The sequence below is a fragment of the Aythya ferina genome, assembly GCF_964211825.1.
Source record: "Aythya ferina genome assembly, chromosome: 1".
In the NCBI taxonomy this organism is placed as follows: Eukaryota; Metazoa; Chordata; class Aves; order Anseriformes; family Anatidae; genus Aythya; species Aythya ferina.
This window is the reverse complement of record NC_140296.1, coordinates 123,136,189-123,154,480: the sequence shown is the minus strand read 5'-3', so window position 1 is coordinate 123,154,480 and position 18,292 is coordinate 123,136,189. Positions and strand designations below refer to the sequence as shown.

Here is an 18,292-nt window from a genome sequence, read left to right as displayed (position 1 = left end):
CATTATAGTAAACCTGAGCAAAAAACTTTACAATTGATTTTTTTTTTTTTAAGAAATAAAATCCAGACTTACATTTTTTTCTAAGTAAAGTTGTTTTCATCTCTTTATTTTTTTTAATTGACCTGGTCTAGTATCCCTAAAGACATTAGTGAAGTGTGGCATAAAAAGGGGCCAGTCCCTATCCTTTCAATCAGTTCAGCTTTAAGAGAATGAAGAATTTATTTTATTTTCTACTAAGAAGGGAGCAGTTGCTTTTAAACACGCTTTCTAAATTTAAAAAATGTGGGATTCAAAAGAACACCTATTCAAATATTCATTGAAATCTCTGCAATTTATTATTCAAGTACTAACTTTGGGAATTGAAGGAGGCCCATAATAATTTTGTGAGGCAACAGTTAAAACTGTTTGGAGGAAATAACTGCCTCTGCATGAGATGTTTGGTGCCAAGGTTGGAAGGGACTGCCTAACCGTGGTGCCTGCACATTAATGCTGTTGTTGCTGACTTCCTCTAAGCTATCAGTTAGTTATCAGCTGCCACACATGCTTTGTAATCAGGGCAGAGATTGAATTTTTCTCTTCCTGATTCAAGTAGGCTGAGATTTTGTTTTGGAATAAAAGAATTGGAATCAACCTTTTGAGCCATCATCTGGTTTCCTTGAATTGGAAGCTTCCTTTATCAAATTGTTTTGAAGTTGAGTCATCTTAGTTGTATTCCAGCCTTGTAAATGCTTACTGAGAGAAGTACTGCTGGCTTTCCTTTTGAGTGCTGAGAGCAAGATCTGAGTCTCCTTGGAATCAGTAGAACTCAGGTTCAGGAGGACCACGGGGGTCCTGCTTCTCAGTCAGGACTAGTGACCTGTTGCTGCATAAAATGGCATTGGTGGTGCAGAGCCCGTGGCCATCTGAAGCAGAAGGACCGTGCAGAACTACCGCCCGGGTCCCAAAAGCTGCGTGGCTGTGGTAGCAAAGTGGTGCCCTCCAACTAGTCGCCCCTGCCTCCTAGCACAGCCAGCTGGCTCAAGCTGTAGTGGAAGTGCGTATGCTGGAAGTCTGTATCATACTACACCACTGATAAGAAACTCTTAATGATTTTTTTTTTTTTTGCCTGTTCTAGACAATATAACACAGGAGAATGTTTTAGGCCTTCATCTTTGTTTTTTGATTGTGTTAAATCGTAGAAAGGCTGGTGTCATCCAGACCCAGAGCTCAGTGCAGTGCTTTTATTGCTAATGATTTTAAGAGTCTGCATGGTAAACGTTTTACCTGCCTCGCTTCCTTTCTTCCAGGTGTTTCATGTTCCTCCTTTTTTTGTCTTACATGTCAGCAGAAGGACATTTGGCCACAGACCGCAGTAAACACAAAAGTAAAAAGCAGGTATGGAAAAGCACTGCAACCTTTGTTTTTCCTTGTCATCCTATTTTAAGCATTGTTCCAAACAGGAGTTGGTTTCCATTTGAAAATGTTTCAGGGGAAAAGCATGAGAAAGTTTCCTACCAGTGTTTTGACTGCAAAATTCCCAATTAAAATCATTTCAAATAGCGCTTTCGTTTTATTTTTGGAAATGGGAAAACTGAGTGTTTTTCTTGGGTTTTCAATTGTTTCCTCCCTCCTAGTCGTCAGTCCTTGGACAGTTACACGAAGGAGGCTCTGTGCAATGCCTTGCTTGGATTTTATTTTGGTTTCAAAATTGTAGATAGTTGATAAATAGCTGAGGGCAGGGAGCAGAGAGATGAAGTCCAGAAACAGGTCTTGCTTTCTGTTTTATGCTGTAATTTCTAGGAAACCAGAAGGTTTCTAGGACTGACAATTTAATCTTTGTTTCATGTTAGACTTTAGGAAGACATACAATGTCCACAAGCCCTTTTTAAATGGAAAAAGCTCCAGTGAGAGTATTTCCCTCTGCAACCTTTAACAGTACAGGATTGCCAGCACCATCACTTTGCTGTGTGATGGCTTTAAATGCCTTATGTTAACTGAACCCTAGGGGATCGGAGTGCCTTGCTTTTGCCAAAGTCTGGGATGTTTTATCTGTGACTAGCTTCAAGAATGTAAAACATGAGTTAAATGTGATAAAGGAGTTTTCAGGCACACAGTTTTAGAGATTTCCCTTGTGAGAGCTGAAGTACGGTATCAGAATAGTGAGGGCAGCTGTGACACACAGTAACTATTCTATAAAATATGATGATTACGTTGTAATACCTGGGTGTTGTTACACTGAGCACCAACAACACCATTTTTCAGAGGTTTATCCACATGTTTCTGCAGGCACAGCTCATTTTGTGCCTTTGAAAAACATCGTCGCAGCTGTCAAAGCTATTTGAGGAATTCTATGCAGCAGCACCGCTCCCCTGTCTCCCTAAACCTAGTCCCTGCCCAACCCTTGCTGAACCCCATAGGCTACAGGCAAGACTCTTCAAGAATTCAGGCTTTCACTTTGCCCCTGCTACAGAGATAAAGCTACACCTCCAGGGACACAGGCAGCTGGATAGATGGAGTTTGACAAACAGATCTGCTGGATGTAAAACTATTTGTCTCCATCCACCCACGTACAAGTTACCCTGAGCGGGTGGAGGCAGTGCAGGGGCTGGACAAGCCCTGTGGCCGCGGGATAAAGGCAGCTGGCTTGTGGTAACGAAGGAGCCTGCAGGCAGCTCCCACTCGGTACCCGCTTGGCACCACCTGCACAGCCTTGCCTTCAGCTAAAAGTGCAGAAGGAAGGCCTCTGAGGGCTTCCCTTCTGTAGAAATGATTAATAGAGTTGTTTGCTTGCAAGAAAACTCTGTGTGAATGGCCAAAAAAAGAGGAGCTCCTCTCCATGGGTGGGATCTGTGCGGTGTGCTGTGGGAGGAATCCATCCAGGGTCCGCGTAGCATGAATTTTGGATTCCTCCTGTCTGAAGGGATATAAGGTTTACTCACTATCGATACTCCTCTTGTTATTCTAAATAAAACAGCTATTTTATTAAGGTATTTGTTGTCAGTCCTGTCTTGCTGAGATCCATAAAAAGCTCTGCATCAAATCCGGATGCAGCTAAACACGATGCATGTTTTACATCTTACATAGTGTTTGTTACCTAAAGAATCTGAGAGAATCTGAAAATTGGATTTCTTATCCAATTTTTCAGCTTGGGAAACTGAGGCATGGAGCAAGCTATGGAAAATTCCAAGTTTCCTGGTCCTAGCACAGCACTGCCTTGGGCTGGGCTGGGCTCAGAGTCACGCTGCCCCTGCACTGTGAAAGCTGTGCCTCTGACTGGATGCATGACCACAGAGTCCCAAGCCACCTGTGCTCTTCCGAAGCACAAGTTCTGGTCAAGAACAATTTTATCTTCATCATCACAATTTTATCTTCTGTTGTTTTTACGTGTGCACAGCCCAGCCTGACAACCTTCTTGTGTATGGCTCTATCCCATGACAGGATTCACAAAAGTTCTTCTGTCCTTTCCTTCTGTGGCACCTGAAGGGTGGTGGTGGGAAAGCAGGCTTTGGACAACATGCAAGAGGAGCCTGTAAGTCTCACGGTATTCATTTTCCATCCTAATAAGATAGCATTAATACGTATATCCCTTATATTTTATTTCTTAAGTAATTGCATTGCCTTGGGAGCACTTCTTCAGGCACAGAAAACACGGGTCATTCTTACACATCACTTCAAAGCCACCAATTCCCTGGGCAAGAGGAGCGAGAAGGCACAAGGTAGGCAAGGAAAGGCAGATGGAACCTGCAGTAACCTCCGCTAACTGCAGACGAGAAGTGGACTCCAGCAGTGGGTGGGGTAGAGCTGGAGGAGCAGCTGCCAGGCTTGCGTGTCCTGCCCTCCGTGAAGCTGTGCAGCAGTTACCTCACCGTTTATAACAATTAGTCACAAGCTCCCACCCAGCCTTCTTGAGAACTGCTGGGTGCAACTGAGACGGCACCAAAGAGGAAAAGGGTGAGTGCCTCTTTTCAGCGTAGCAAGCTTGCCAGCTCTGGTGACCAAGCACAGTTTCAGCAGAAGCTTAGAAAAAAAAAAACAAACAACCCTTGTTTCTGCCACAAGACATCTTTGCCTCTGTAGGCCCTGCACAGCAGCTTGGGTGAGTGTCTGAGGTAGGAACAAGGAGTGAGGTGCTTAGGAAGAGCTACCATGGAGTAGAGAAGTGATCCCAGAGAGATGAAGTTCTTGCTGGGATACCTGAGTAAAAGCCTTTATATTCCTTCCTTAGAATCCTTCCCTGATTCTCTCTCTCTCACACACACACTGTATGCACACACGAGAACAAAGCTTTGTCAGGTCTCATACTGACCACTGACCTTATCTGGGATGCCGCCTCCAAGTAACCCCCCCAAGTGGCACATTTTGTTACCTCACACTCACCCCATGGATGCTCTTTGCTCCCACACACACACATCTCCACTGCGTGATCTGTAGTTGCTCTGTGAGCAGCAGAATTAATTCAGCTTGCTCTTTGCTGGATTGCTGCCCCATTTGTCCAACTACCTGCCACCACCATAGTAACTGCATCCCCATGGAATAACCTCCTGTAGGTAATACCCTCATGACCCCATGGTCTGGGCAGTGAAGGGAAAAGGGAATGGCTCTGTTTTCTTCTCAGTGTGGGCATGAAGTGTCTTACTTATCCATTTTCTTTAGCTTTTAGGAACTTACTATCTCTAAGGTGACCACCCCTGTCTCAAATATGGCTGAAGGGTAGGTTAAAAATCTACTCAAGGTCTAAGAGATGTCACAGAAGTTGCTTCCTTAGAAAATCTGGCTTGAAAGAATTCCAGTTTCATCTTCCCTTCCACAAAGGCAGGCAGGACACAGGAGAGATTAAAAAGAAGATATATATAGCTGGCAGAAAGCTAGAAGTGGCAGCAGGTGGCTCGAATGCTACAGGGAGGAGGGGAGAGCAAGAATGCCCGGTCAGAAGCCACAGCAGGGGCAAGCCTGAGCAAAGCCAGCGCTGCTGGGTGCATCAGCTGCAGCGGCTTTTGTCTTCAAAGAGCCACTGCTGACTGAAAGGGCACTGCTGACCACCTCGAACACAGTGCTTCCTGTTGCAAATCATGAAGATGTGAGAGATCAAGCTTTCTCTTCTTGCTGCCTGCTTTCCGTTTCATGTGTTCGCAGATCTCTGTGCCCTGTGCTTCCTGTTTGCTCTTTCAGGATCCAGGCAAGCACTCGTGCACGGTGTCTGTGCCTCTTCCACAGGTTTAGCCTGATGGCTGTGCTGTTTTGCTGCCTTCTTCCCTCACCTCTGCCATGCTCTGCAATGGTTTATGTCCTTCTGCTGCAGCGTGGGTTGGATGTGTGACAGCAGCTTACAGAAACGTACTTCAGAGTCGTGCATGAAGGTGAAGAGACTTGGGCTTATGTTAAATAAGGCTCTTCGGTTTCAGTTTCTTTTAGTCCCTCCAACTCAACCCCAGCCTGAAAGGAAAATTCTGCTAGAAAATTTGAAAGAGAGTCTAGGTGTGCACATGTGAAAGGAGATGTTTGGTAGCGAAAGCGTTTCTCAGAAGAGCAATATTCCCAGAGACGCCATGTAGAAAGCCTCTGAGAGACTCTAGGATAGACATCCTCTCTTCTCTATCCCAGTCAGTGACACAAGCAGGGGATGGGTGTAGCCTTCCTGCAGCAGCTGTCACATTCCCAATGCCTTCAGCTTCCAGAAATTGTGTCATGTGAGACTTGGCCTGGAGGAATGAGCTCATGTGCCTTTTAGGCCCAGCGCAGGCGGAGGTCAAGTGGCACCTCCTTTTTGGGAGGCAGACTTACTAATTTTGGCCTGATTCTGCCGTGTTAGAGAGCAGTCCTACTCCTTCATCTCTGGTGGGAGTCATCTCGGTCACTGATAAAGAAGAAAAAAAAAGACAGCTGTGTGGCCCCACGAGTTACAGGGCACAGCCCAGTAGCAAGAGCGCTGCAGAGTTAAGGGATGTACGTACTCAGCCCAGAAATTTGGGCTGAGACAGCAACACATGAACTCACCCTTAAGCATTTTCTCAGGAGTCTTCTGACTCTTCTTGTGGGATTTTCCCAGTGACCTTTGTTTCCAAGCCTGCAGCCTGGGTTACATGTGGCAACACCAGCAGCAAGAAGCTCCGTGCAGTTTCAATTAGAGCACTTGCAGGCCCTGATGTGTCTATCTGCAGGCTCAGAGCAAATGTTCAACAAGGAACTTTTGGAGGTTGGCTATAAAGTTTGGTGCTTGATTGCCACAGGAACAATCCAGAAACGTGATCTGTCCCTCAGTTTTTGTTATAACTAGGCACACACAAAAACTATGTCTGAGATCATATACACACGAAACCTGGACCCAGCAGGAGGGTGTCACTCATAGAAGGCACACTAAAGACCTCTATATTATACTTTATACCCAACCGTGCCTGCCACCAGATCTAAATTTGCCTCACACTTTGTGCTGAGGGGCAGGCGTGGATGAGCTTACATCAGCCTCTGTAAACAGACTGATAGAAACAGACTCCTCAGGAGCCTAGTGGAAGACAATTTGGATTCCTTGTTGAACTGGGGATTTGGATATTCCAGGTGAGGTTGATGTAAACAGGAAGAGTCGTTGGCGGTGTGGCTAGGGAATAGACAACAGAAAACAGTTTGCATGGAAACAAGCAGTGGTGCCTCGAGTGTTCCCAGAAGACCAGCGTGGCTGCTTGGCATGTGCAGAGAAGCCTCTGAACCACAGCAGCTCCCAGGGCTGACAAACCCACAGTGGAGCTGGAGCTGCTGGTCAACTGGAAAGCAGCCAATGATCTGTTCCACTTCTCTTTTCTTGTAAAGTCCCCAGATAAGCTGCTTTCCTCCCTCCTTTCACTGACATTAACCCAGGCCTTGGCATTTCAAGAGGTTCTCCATTTTCTGTCAATAAGATCTTTTTCTGAGCAACTTTCAGAGCTTTTTTATTATTATTATCAGTCATCTTTGACATTTCTGCAAGCCCTGCTCCTTGTTCCTGTTCACTAATGACTTTTTTTTCTCCCTCATAGCAAGATATTCAGAAAGAGCTCCCTAAAAGTAACGGAGTACGTAGGAATAGGGAAGCATGAGGCATCCCATTCCACATAGCACATTGGTTTGTTAGCACACTACTCACAAAGATTCTAGGAAGGCAATTAGGCTTTTATGTTTTTTTTTTTTTTTTTTTTGGTACACGGTGAACAAAGTGTTGCCAATATTTCTTCAGGAAAAAAATATATATTAACGGGAAAGCAGCACAAAGCTCTCCTAAAATGGGCTAATTAGCAAATACAATGGTAATATTAGATAAAAGAGAGGAAGGGGGGAGGAAACCATCTAATCTTCCATGTCTCTGCATGATGATTCAGTGCTTAGTGTTAGGAAACAAGCAGCAGATAAACAGGAAAAAGAAAGAGCTCCAAGGAAAGTGCGGTAGGCAAAGAACAGGTCGCCCAGAGCAATCGTACTGAGCGGCTCTGATAGTCACTTAACAATAGGAGCAGGAAAAAGGACAGTATGGAGAGGATTCCGTTTCAAGTAAATCTTGGGTCAAATGATGGGGGTAATTAGCTATCCATCAACTCTTGTGAAATGTGGCAAAAGGAAATCATTGCAATTTAGTGTAATTGTAATAACATCTGCATTGTTTTGTTTTTGTAGCTATCCTCTGTTGGCCGTCAGTGTTTATAAGTTAACATGTTCTCTTTCTACCCTTACCTTTTGTCTGGCTACAAAGCAAACTCTGAGCAATCTGAAATGGGAGAGGGCGTTCCTGTCCGATTCTTGCAATGCTTTGCAGCCCAATGTGTTTCTTGGAGATATTCACAGGGCACCAGCATACATGACCCTTGCATTGCCGACCACAGCTTAGGTCTTTGTGGCATAGGTGCTTCCTCCACTGACTGGCGATAGCCAAGAAAGCAACATTGTGAGGAAAAATAACCAAAACCAAAGCACCACTGGGGTTTGTACTAATGCTGCTTCAGTTTCCCAGGCCACTAGGTTAGCACTTCTGCTGGCAGTTCTGCTTCTCTTCTTTCTCTGAGAGTTTCAGGAGGCTTTCGTGACTGTTCTCTCTCGCCTGTTTCACTGTCGCTTCCTCCAGTCACAGGGAGGTTGCTGCAGATGTGTGCTGGCAACTCCTGGATACGTGAATCAGCAGCGATCTGTCCTGTGCTCCAACCCAATCAGCCTCAGAGGACATGACTGGATCAAATCAGCTCAGCTGGAACATCATTTTTCCTCTGCAGTTGCCAGCTTTGACTTATTTCAGCTTCTTTCTGCAGCGTTGGAAGATGCTGCCTCTCTCCAGATAGCTCGCCTGTTTTTGCGCAAGGACTATGTTATAATTCTTCTACCATTTTCTTCCCACACCCACACTTAGAACATCATTTGCTATTCCTTCCACCAAAGTGGCTGAAAGAACCAGTCTTTCCCCTCTGCCACGACATCTAACATCGTTATCAAGTCATCTCCTCTCACAATGACTGCAACTTTTATCCTCTCTAACCCCTACAGCAACCACTTCACTTGCTAACAGTTCATCCAAAGGAGGCCGCTAGACACCTTGCTTTTTTGATTAGCTTCAAGGTTTTTAGCACTTGACCGTGACCTAGCCTTGACCGCATAAAAGACACGGAAAGATTTGAGTGTATTGCACAAAGAAGACGATGCCTTTGTTAAGCCATTATGAGTCAAAGTGTTGTTAACACTGTTAACGATATTAAGTATTTACACATTGCTCGGTTTAGATAACCTGCTCTCAGCAGTCCTAAAAAAAAAAAACAAAACAAAACAAAACAAAAAAAAAAACACTGACTGAAGATCTCCCTTGCTTGTTGATTTTTAACACAATTTAGGAAATTTAAAATCCAGAATCTCAGACGTCGTTTGTTTCATGTTGGTATTCAAAAGGGCCAGCAGGATGGGACAGATAGGGACATGGTTTATGGGGTGATATTGGTGGTAGTGGGGTGGTTGGACCGGATGATCTTGAAGGTCTTTTCCAACCGTAATGGTTCTGTGATTCCTAGGCTAACTAATGGGAAAGCTGGTGCAAAGTCCAGTCGTGAAGGGCTGAATGCAGCATGTTATTACCAGTATCATCGCTGTTAGTCAACGTGGCTTTATAGAAAAGACCTTTTCTGCTTTAAACAATTCTGACTTCATTCTTTGAGGAGCTTACAAGTTAGACGGATAAAAGTAATTCTGTAGATACCATCTAAGTCTAAGCATCTTTAATGTTATCTCATTTCAAAGCCCATTTCCTACAATATTATGAACTCCCAGGTGAAGTGAGTCAACACAGTTATCGGATGATCTCCAAGGGCAGCCATGGAGGAACCTGGGCTGGGTGACACTATTTCTGCTTGGGTCGCCCAGGCAGCTGTTCTGTTCTGGGCTGTTCACCGATTTTGTGACCATCCAGGAGGAAAACCCACAAAGACCCGACTGAACACAACTCGCAGGCAGGCAAAGGCTCTGTTGCGAAGACTGGCTGCGAAGGCTGGTCCAAGGTGGCCTTCCGCAGCTTTGTGGAGCAGTCACGCTCAGGTGTTAAACCTTGAAGTATGGGGATGGAAGAAGTGGAAACTTCTGCCCATGGTGGGGAGAGGAGCTGCTGCCAGAGCGCTGGCTTGGAGAGGACAGCAGGTGTCTGAGCAGCAAAACCAGTGCCTCCAGCGCCTCAGCAAAGAGTGGGGCAGAGGAGGAAGCGATCACACAGCGGATTTTGGGGTTTGGGTGCGATGTGTGCGAGAGCACGGCGTGTTGTGCTGGAGAGAGATGAAGCGGGATGAGATGAGAACGGGTGAGTTTGGGGAGCTCGGAGAAAACGCCCCTGTGGCGAGCACGCCTCGAGCCCGCTTGCTTTATTGCACAGAAAGCTCGAAAGACAACCAAAAAATAAAGAAATACGTAAATAATAATAATAAATAATAATAAATAATAATAATAATAATAATAATAATAATAATAATAATAAAGTGTCTGTCTTTTGCTGTTAGCCCGGGCCAACCGCCCCCAACGGCCGTCCCCCGTAGCAACGGCGGGGGGGCGGGCGCCGGGTGGCCGTGAGGGGAGCCGGGGCGGGCCCGTGAGGGGAGCCGGGGCGGGCCGTTGGCGGCCGTTGGGGGCCGTTGGCGGCCGTTAGCGGGATGCCGGGCGGAGCGGGGCGGCGGCATGGCGGCCGCCTGGCGCTGCCCGGCCTGTGCCCAGCCCTGCGCGGCGCCTCGGCTGCTGCCGTGCCTGCACTCGCTGTGTGCGCCCTGCCTGAGGCGGCTCGGCAGGCTGGGGGAGCCGGCGCGGGCGGGCATCGCCTCAGCCACAGCCGCCACAGCCGCCGCAGCCGCCGCCATCAGCGTGCTGTGCCCGCTGTGCGACGCCGAGGTGGCCCTGCCGCCGGGCGGGGTCGGGCAGCTCCCCCCCGACTACGTGGCGCTAGGCCGAGGCCGGCCGGGCTGCGACCTGTGCGCCCAAGGGGCGGCCGTGGGGCGCTGCCAGACGTGCGGGGCCGCCCTCTGCCCCTTCTGCCGCCAGGCACACAGGTGAGGCGCCTTCCTCCCCGCGGGGTGGGTTTTGAGCTCGGAGAGGGGCTTGGCAGCAGGGCAGGAGGGAGAGGTGGCTGCAGGCGGGTGAGGAGGTGCAGAGGAGGAGGCTGCGGTGAGCAGGGCAGAGGAAAGTGGCTTGGGAGAAAAGTGTCAGGAAGTCTGGGTGGCCTTCTGAGGCAAGGAGGTCACAGGCCGGCTGAGGAAAACACCCACAGGCAGCAGGCAGGGCAGTCTCTTAGCCTGGGTTAATCAGCTCGGCCTTTTCCCTCTTCATTCACTGCTCCTTTCCATTTCATAGCAAATTCCTTCCCCAGAAGGAGCCACTCGCTGCCCTTCCCCCTGCTGATACTGGTGCCTGTGGTGGAATGACTTAGGCTCTTACCTTTCCGTGGGGCTGCAATTTTTGGCATACCATTCCGGTTAGCTAATGCCTTGCAGCCCCTGCGAGCTGCTGAAGAGCGATAGACCGAGACCTTGATCAGCAGCCTGCTGCTGCACTGCCAGAAATAGCTGTACGGGGGCATAAAGCAGCAGAAAATTTGTCCCAGTGGCATGCTTCCTGCCATATGAACGGGTACCATTTCTTCGCCCTGTTAACATCTGCAGGCTTGCACCTGCCTTTTCCTGATGGTGTAACAGAACAGGGGCCAAGGAAAACAGTTTTGAAGCGATTTCTTGGTGGGCAGGGAAGATTTCTAAGTATCTGAGTGCCACTGTCATGTCTTTTGGAATAAGTGAGAGATGTCTGAGGTCAAAGTCAGGGAAGTGTCAATGTGAAGGATGTTAAGCAAATAATGGTAGAAGGCACTGAAAGTGTGCTGGACCCAAGGGAAATTACTGGGAAGCAAAAGCAAAATAGACCGCATCCTGCTCTGTGATTAGCTTGCTTTGTGTTGCCAGAACAACTCTAGACCTTGGTCCTCGGGGTGTTTCTCAGCCTGTGGCTCAGAGCTCCCTTTGCAACTGCCAAAAGTCACCTTTTGCACACGTAGTCATTAGTGCAGGAGACAAGGAAGGAGGGACAGCTTTTACGTTCTGGTCAGTAACCAGCTGACGGCATCCAAAATAGCACAAAATGCAAATACTCCCCTGCAGCCCTGTCACACAGTGGATGGCTGGGTAAAACAGGCTCTTCGTATCCAATCCTTGGTCTCCTCTGAATGGGGTCTAACCTGGCAGCGAAAGGAAATGGGGTTTGACTTCTGTAATAATCAATGTTTTACCAACAGACTGTCGTCCGGCTGTTCCCTGAACTAGATTTCCCCCTAAGGGTTATTAGAGCTCATTTGCCTCAGCACATTTAAAGCTGATGGAAATCATTGGGCTGGCAGCTAAGGAGCCTGACACTGCCTGTTCCTATCCAGACCTGACTGTGGGTGAGCAATTCTGTTTCAAGACTTTCCACATCACCCACCTGCTGCCTTTGTCACGGCGGGCTCTGCGGGTAATTGCAGCAACCCCACTTCTGTCAGGCTCCGTGCAGGGGCTGCTGGCAGGAGCAGCCTGACAGCCCGCTCCCTGGTCTCTGTGTGTGGCAATGGTGGGGCACGCGGTTCTTGTGTCTGAAAATCGTGCTGACAGCATACAGGGAGCCAGGCGTTCACAAGGTGTCTTGGGTGCTTGCATTGCGTGTCCAACGTGCATAAATTCGTGCTTGCTCCCTTCTAGGAGGCAGAAGAAGACCGCCTCTCACGCTGTGACAGAGCTGGAGAGCAGCAAGGACTGCGGCCAGGCTGGGAGGCCTCTCTTCTGCCCGTCCCATCCATCGGAGGAGCTCCGGCTGTTCTGCGAGCAGTGTGACCAGCCCGTGTGCCGGGACTGTGTCGTGGACAGGCACCGGCAGCACCCCTATGACTTGGCCAGCAACGTTGTCCACAGGCACGGGGACTCCCTGCGGGTGCTGCTGGAAAGCACCCAGCAGCGCGTGAGCACCCTGGAGGACGCGCTGAGCCAGATCGATGGCATGGGCAGCGCCGTCCGCGTTCGTGCAGAGGCCGTGGCCGCAGAGATCTGCCTGTTTGCCAGCGGGTACGTGAAAGCCGTCGAGGAGCACCGGGAGCGGCTGCTGAAGCAGCTGGAGGACTTGAAGGTGCAGAAGGAAAAGCTGCTGCACCTGCAGAAGGCCCAGCTGCAGCAGCTGCTGCTGGACATGAGGACAGGCATGGAGTTCACGGAGCGCTTGCTGAGCAGCGGCTCGGACCTGGAGATCCTCATCACCAAAGGGGTGGTGGCGAGCCGGCTGGCGAAGCTGAACAGCGTCGCTTACAGCACCCGCCCCAGCGTGGACGACAGCATCCAGTTCTCTCCCCAGGAGAGGGCAGGGCAGTGTTGCGGCTATGAGGTTTTTGGGGCCATTCTCAATAAAGTGGTTGATCCAGCCAAGTGTACCCTGCACGGGGAAGGTAATGGGGTGCTGTGCCGCTCAGTGCTCCCTAAAGTCACCTCTCCGTTCCCTGTACCCACGCAGCGTGCGGCTTAAGGCGCCGGGGGTTCCCTGCAGGCCAGGGGGGCGGAGGGATGCAGCAGGCTGGAGCCCTGCTAGAGGTGGCAGCTGCTGGGGATGAGATCCCACAGGAGCTGTGCTGAGCAGGGAGCCCGAGAACCAGCTGCAGCCGCCCTCTGCAACATCACTGACAGACCCGGGGCTCCTTCGCTCCTTCCCATGTCAAAGGGTAAGCGCTGAGGTTCCCAGGGCTCTTCCTGCTCCCCCCAGCTTGCACAGTGCCCCTGGAGGTGGGAAGTCTCCAGCTGGGCCATGAGCACCCTGGTCCATACAGGGTGGTCCATACAGGGCTCTCTGCACTCTCCTGGTCCCCAGTGTGCATTTGCTTTTTCCTGTGGGTGAGGGAGCTGTATAGCCAGCAGCAGAGCCCTGGTTGTGCTCTGATAGGAGTGAAATGCTACCAAGTGGGCAGGAGGTGGCAATTGTGGCTCTTTTGAATCCTTTCTTGTCCCGTTTCTCTGCCTTACAGATCTCTGCATCGCCCGTCAGAACGAGCTGACTGGCTTTACCCTGCTCTGCAATGACAGCACAGGAGAGCAGCTGCGGAGGGGAGGAGAGTCCGTCAGGGTCACCATCACCCACAAGGACAAGAAGGATTGGTGGGTATTTCAGCAAAAAAAACAAACAGACACTGGGTTTGCTTTTCTGTCTCCCTTCCCCTGGCTCCCTCCTCGTTTGGGCAGGTGGGTGGAAGTGCTTCAGCATCTGGGTCACGATCTGGAGGGGGGAAAGGCAGGGGAAAAGGCAGGACGGTTCTTCCCACCAGCATAGCAGTGCTTCCTAGCGGTCATTTACAGCCGTGTGGAGTTTGACTCACACTTGTACCGAGTCTTAAAGGTTTCAGTTCACAGTGGGTATTGCACATTGTCAGAGTGAGCTGTTGCTGCTTCCCCCACACCACCACCAGCAGACACGTAGGGCTCCTGTTTTGTTAAAACCTAACGAGTGTAGAACAACATCAGAGTCAGACAGCCAGGCCGCTCAGCCCAGGAACCTCTGGCAGTTGATGGAAGTGCTTAAATTAACATTCTGGGGAAAAAAAAAGATCATTGTTAGGACTTACCATGCTTCCTCCTGTAGTTGCAAGTGTTGAGCACCTTACCACGCTTGAAGGTTTTCTAGCACAAGCAGGGAAGGCTGCACTCGACCTCCCATTTCCACAGTGAAAATGACCGACCAGAAAAATATTTTGTGACTGTTTCCATCCACGCTTCTTCTTTGAAGCAGCGAGACATTAATGCAAATAACAGAACCAGTTGGGGTTCAGTTCTTTAGAAAAGCTTCTGTTCTGTTTTATAGCACACACACTGCAGCTAGAGCAAGAAACCAGCCTAACTTCTTCCAGGATTCAGTCTTGGGGGGATGACCTGATGAGAAAAGGGATAGGATGCTAAAATTCCTTGCTATGGGGAAGTATTGATGAGCCACACAGAAACTACTGGGTGCATAGGTGCCTGTCAATAAAATATCATTGTTCAAGAATATTGTTCCAACATACCTTCCTCTGTCAGGTGCGCTCGTGTTGTGGGAAGGTGTAAACAGGAGGTTTGTGTGGATTTTGCTTTGTGGGGTAGAGGTCGCTGTGGCCACATTAACTCAGTTTCTTGTGCAGTTGCTACATCCGTTGCTGAAAGCTGTCTGGCTTTGGGGAGAGGCACGGCAGCTACTGAAGAGCACAAAGTGTCACCACACAGTTCATGGCAGGAAATGATGTAGGCAGCTGTACTGATGTGAAGTGGTGGGGGATGGGGAATACAACCTGCAAATCTGGAAGATTAAAGACATTCATGTCGCGGGGCACAAGAGGCTAATTAGTGAGGATTAGGGAGAACACCTTCCTCCCCGCAGAGCTGCTTGCTAATTTTCTGCGGAAGGCTCTTCCTGTGAAACAGGCCATCGGTTCCCAAGGAACTAGCTGATGCTTTTTCCCTGTCACTCTGTCCTCCAGGGTCCCTTTAAAACCTGGTGAACTTCACTTGGGAAAGGGGGGATTCACCAGCAAGGAGCTAGAACTCCTCAGAGAGTCGAAGAGAAAAGTTGGGGTCAATGCAGTTGGGTAGTGGTTGAAGTGACTCAAACCTGCCTTACGTCTTCCTCACGGGCTCTCCTGGAGGCAAGCTGCTCTCTGAAGCTTTGAGTTTACCCCATTTCTGAGGGCTCTTATCAGATGGGATCATCTGGTTTGCAAGTGTGCCGTCAGTCGTCTTCTGCTCTTTCAGCGCTGCCACAAATCCTTGCAGCACAGCTTAGCTTTGTGTGACTTCCTTTGTATGGTTACTGCAGCTCCCGGTAGCAGGTGTATGTGAAAGCCGCTCAGTGCTCGAGCCTTGCTCACGCATCCTGTCGAGCTCGCTCGAGACCCACAGCTGCTGAACATGGGTGAGGATGAGGAGCTGACCACATATCTAGGCCAAACAGTGGTTCATGTGTGAATTCGGGAGCAGTTTTCTGCCAGTCACTGACCTCTGGGACTCCTCTTTGTCTGTTCGTAGTGCAGTCAAACCAACGGTGTGTGATAACGGTGATGGGACCTACCATGTTTCCTACAGCCCTGAGGAGCCGGGCTTATATGCTGTCTGCGTCTGTGTGAAGGGGCAGCATGTACAGGTAGCATTTCTTTTCTTTTTTCTTTTTTTATTGGTTCTTCTTTACACTCTTTTCCCTTTCTAAGTATTCACATAAAATCTTTCTGAGGATTGCTGCTATCGCTTGCCAGTTAAAACTGATCATATTGATCTGTGACCGACAGGATCACCCGGTTGGTTTTCTGCAAATGCAGACACACCATCTGATATTATCCTCTGCTTGCTTGTCCTCTGCAGGGCTCGCCATTCACCCTGACGGTGAAAAGCAAGTTCCGCAAGCACCAAGGAGTGTTCCACTGCTGCACGTTTTGCTCGAGTGGAGGGCAGAAAGCCGCACGCTGTGCCTGTGGGGGGACCATGCCAGGTGAGCGTGCAGCTTTCCCTGTGCTGCTGACATCAGGAGGGTTTGTTTTTTTTGGTCATTCCCCTTTTTTATGGAACCCTGGCAATTTTGGGTTTAAATACACATGTACCTCCCTTTCTTAGATAAGTCCTGGGGCTGAAGCACTCACTTTATAGCACATTGGGATTTTCTGACCCCCTCTTGGTCAAGCTGATGGTGCCTTTTCTCTTGCAGGTGGCTACCAAGGCTGTGGCCATGGGCACAAAGGCCACCCTGGCTGTCCCCACTGGTCATGCTGTGGACAAGTCACAAAGAGCTCGGAGTGTTTGGGGCCGCCCAGCGACAGCTCACAGAGGAGCTTGCTCAGGACGGTGGCACTCTGAGCAGCCAGGTGAGCCCCGGGGAGCTCAGGTCCTTCCTGGTGGATGAGCGCAAGCCACGAAGATCCCCGCAATCACTACAGAGCCTTGTTGCCAGAAAATAACACTGCGACGGGTGTGAACTGAGGAATGGGATGAGGGAAAATAAAATTGTGCCTTATGTTCCGCCTGGGGATGTGTGTGCAAGGTTGTTTTGTGCCCGAACAGGAGCAAACTCCAGGAGTTGTACTGATGCCCGCACTTTTGAGGACTCGAGACCTGTGGGTTCAGCCTCTGAGGGGAAACTCGGTCTGAGCAGTTACCTCACAGGAGGGTCAAGGTGTACCTCATTCTGCGGGATCGGCAGTCTGCTGTCCTTCTCGAAGAGGCCAAAGCTGCTTGTTGGGGCGCATTCCAGTCTTTGTGTTCGTGCTTGGGAGAGGCTTGGCAGCCTCAGTGCGGCCTCTGCCTGCCCCTCAGGTACCTGGCTGGGTTCTGGCCTCAGATGTGTGCATATAGCGCAGTCGCACTCCTGGGATCTGTTGTGTTTGCAGCTCTCTTGTTTTCTCCAGGTGGGCTGTAGTCTTGTTACACCCTCCCTGCAAAGCAGGAGCAAAGCAGATCAGTAATTTAACTGAAAAATTCAAGAAAAACCCACGGCACCGATGAGAACAGGAACTAGAATGTAATTCACTTGGTCTGCGTGTTCTCCATGGAGATGGTTTGGGACACAGCATTGTTGGGGGTGATGTGGGATCCAGGAGAGCATCCGTCTCTCCAAGGAAACGTTTGAGGGCTCTGTAGGAGCCAGAGGTGCAAGCTCCCAGGTAGCTGTCCCAAACTTAGGGAAGAGCAGCATTAAGAGATGTATTTCAGCAGATCTGCTGGGTTTGCAACGCTCTGATTTTAGGAGAGCTTGTTCCCTTCACCCCAGGGGAGGGAGGATGCATCTCCTGGGTTTGTGTGCATGCTGCCAACGTATAGCTGGGGAAGCAGCTTCTCTGAGGAGGAGGAAGAGGCAATTTCTAGTGAGGGCACCTGCTAATGTGCAGATTGCTGCCTGCCACTTGCCTGGGTACCTTCCTGAACAAAACAAGTTTGTGCCAATGACACCGGGAACGCTGCTGCCCCGGGAGTAACCTCAGCCCCAGGTGCGTGTCACTGGGGTCTCATAGCACTGCCTGGGGAGCCAGGCTGGGGACAAAGGTCTGACTGTTGGTCACTGGGGAGAGGAATGCTGCTCTAGTGTCAACAGCGGGGGCTGGTTCTGGCTTTCTGAAGGATAATAGCCGGGTTGTTAAAGCAGAAATCTGTGCTGTCTGTTTGCTTGCTCAGACCTAGAAGACTGATGTGTTGTTCTTCCCTCCTACAAAGCCAGTTTGGGAACCTCTTCCTCCCAGCAAAGGAGACAGATAGCCTTATGCAAATGCTGGTTATAGCTGCCCATTAATCATCCAGAAAGGGCTGTCAGACAGGGCAAGGTTAGGCAGTTTAAGTCTCCAAGTTAGGCAATTTAAGCCCCCGAGCTGCTGACTCTGAAATTTCAAAGTGAAAGTTTAATTTGAGGCAATCTTTAATGGAACAAACCATAACCCATTCTTGTCCTCGCTATGTGCTCAGAAACGGAAGATGTTGTAAAAAGAAATGTGGCTTTTTTTTTCTGTGCCTTTCTATTTCTTGCCCTCCCACCCCTCCATGTGTGTCGGTTTTAATTGGAACTTCCCAGCTGTGTTACAGAGGGAAGACATAAGCACAGCACTGCCTTCTCAGCACAAAAGTTCCGTCTAAAATATCACTGTCCTCTCCAACACAGAGGAGCGTGGAGCTGAGGAACATGCTTTCATGTTATGCATCTCTTATACACCCTGGCGCTGACATTTTCCAAGAAGCTGATCACAAGAATTACACCAGTGAACACAAAACCTTCATGAAACTGCAGCCAAAAAAAAAAAAAAAAAAAGGAAAGAAAGTGATGAAGGTGAGGAAAAGCTTTCCGA

The 18,292-nt window shown here is 49.4% G+C and overlaps 1 protein-coding gene across 1 annotated transcript; it reads left to right on the top strand.

Moving 5' to 3' along the window:
* The first annotated feature begins 10,103 nt into the window (after positions 1-10,103).
* Positions 10,104-16,489, top strand: TRIM45 (tripartite motif containing 45). The gene is made up of 6 exons (XM_084501037.1): positions 10,104-10,502; positions 12,174-12,907; positions 13,478-13,607; positions 15,501-15,615; positions 15,831-15,957; positions 16,171-16,489. The coding sequence occupies exons 1-6, from the start codon at positions 10,138-10,140 to the stop codon at positions 16,317-16,319; spliced, it is 1,620 nt and encodes a 539-aa protein (XP_084357163.1). The 5' UTR covers positions 10,104-10,137; the 3' UTR covers positions 16,320-16,489.
* Positions 16,490-18,292: the final 1,803 nt, after the last annotated feature.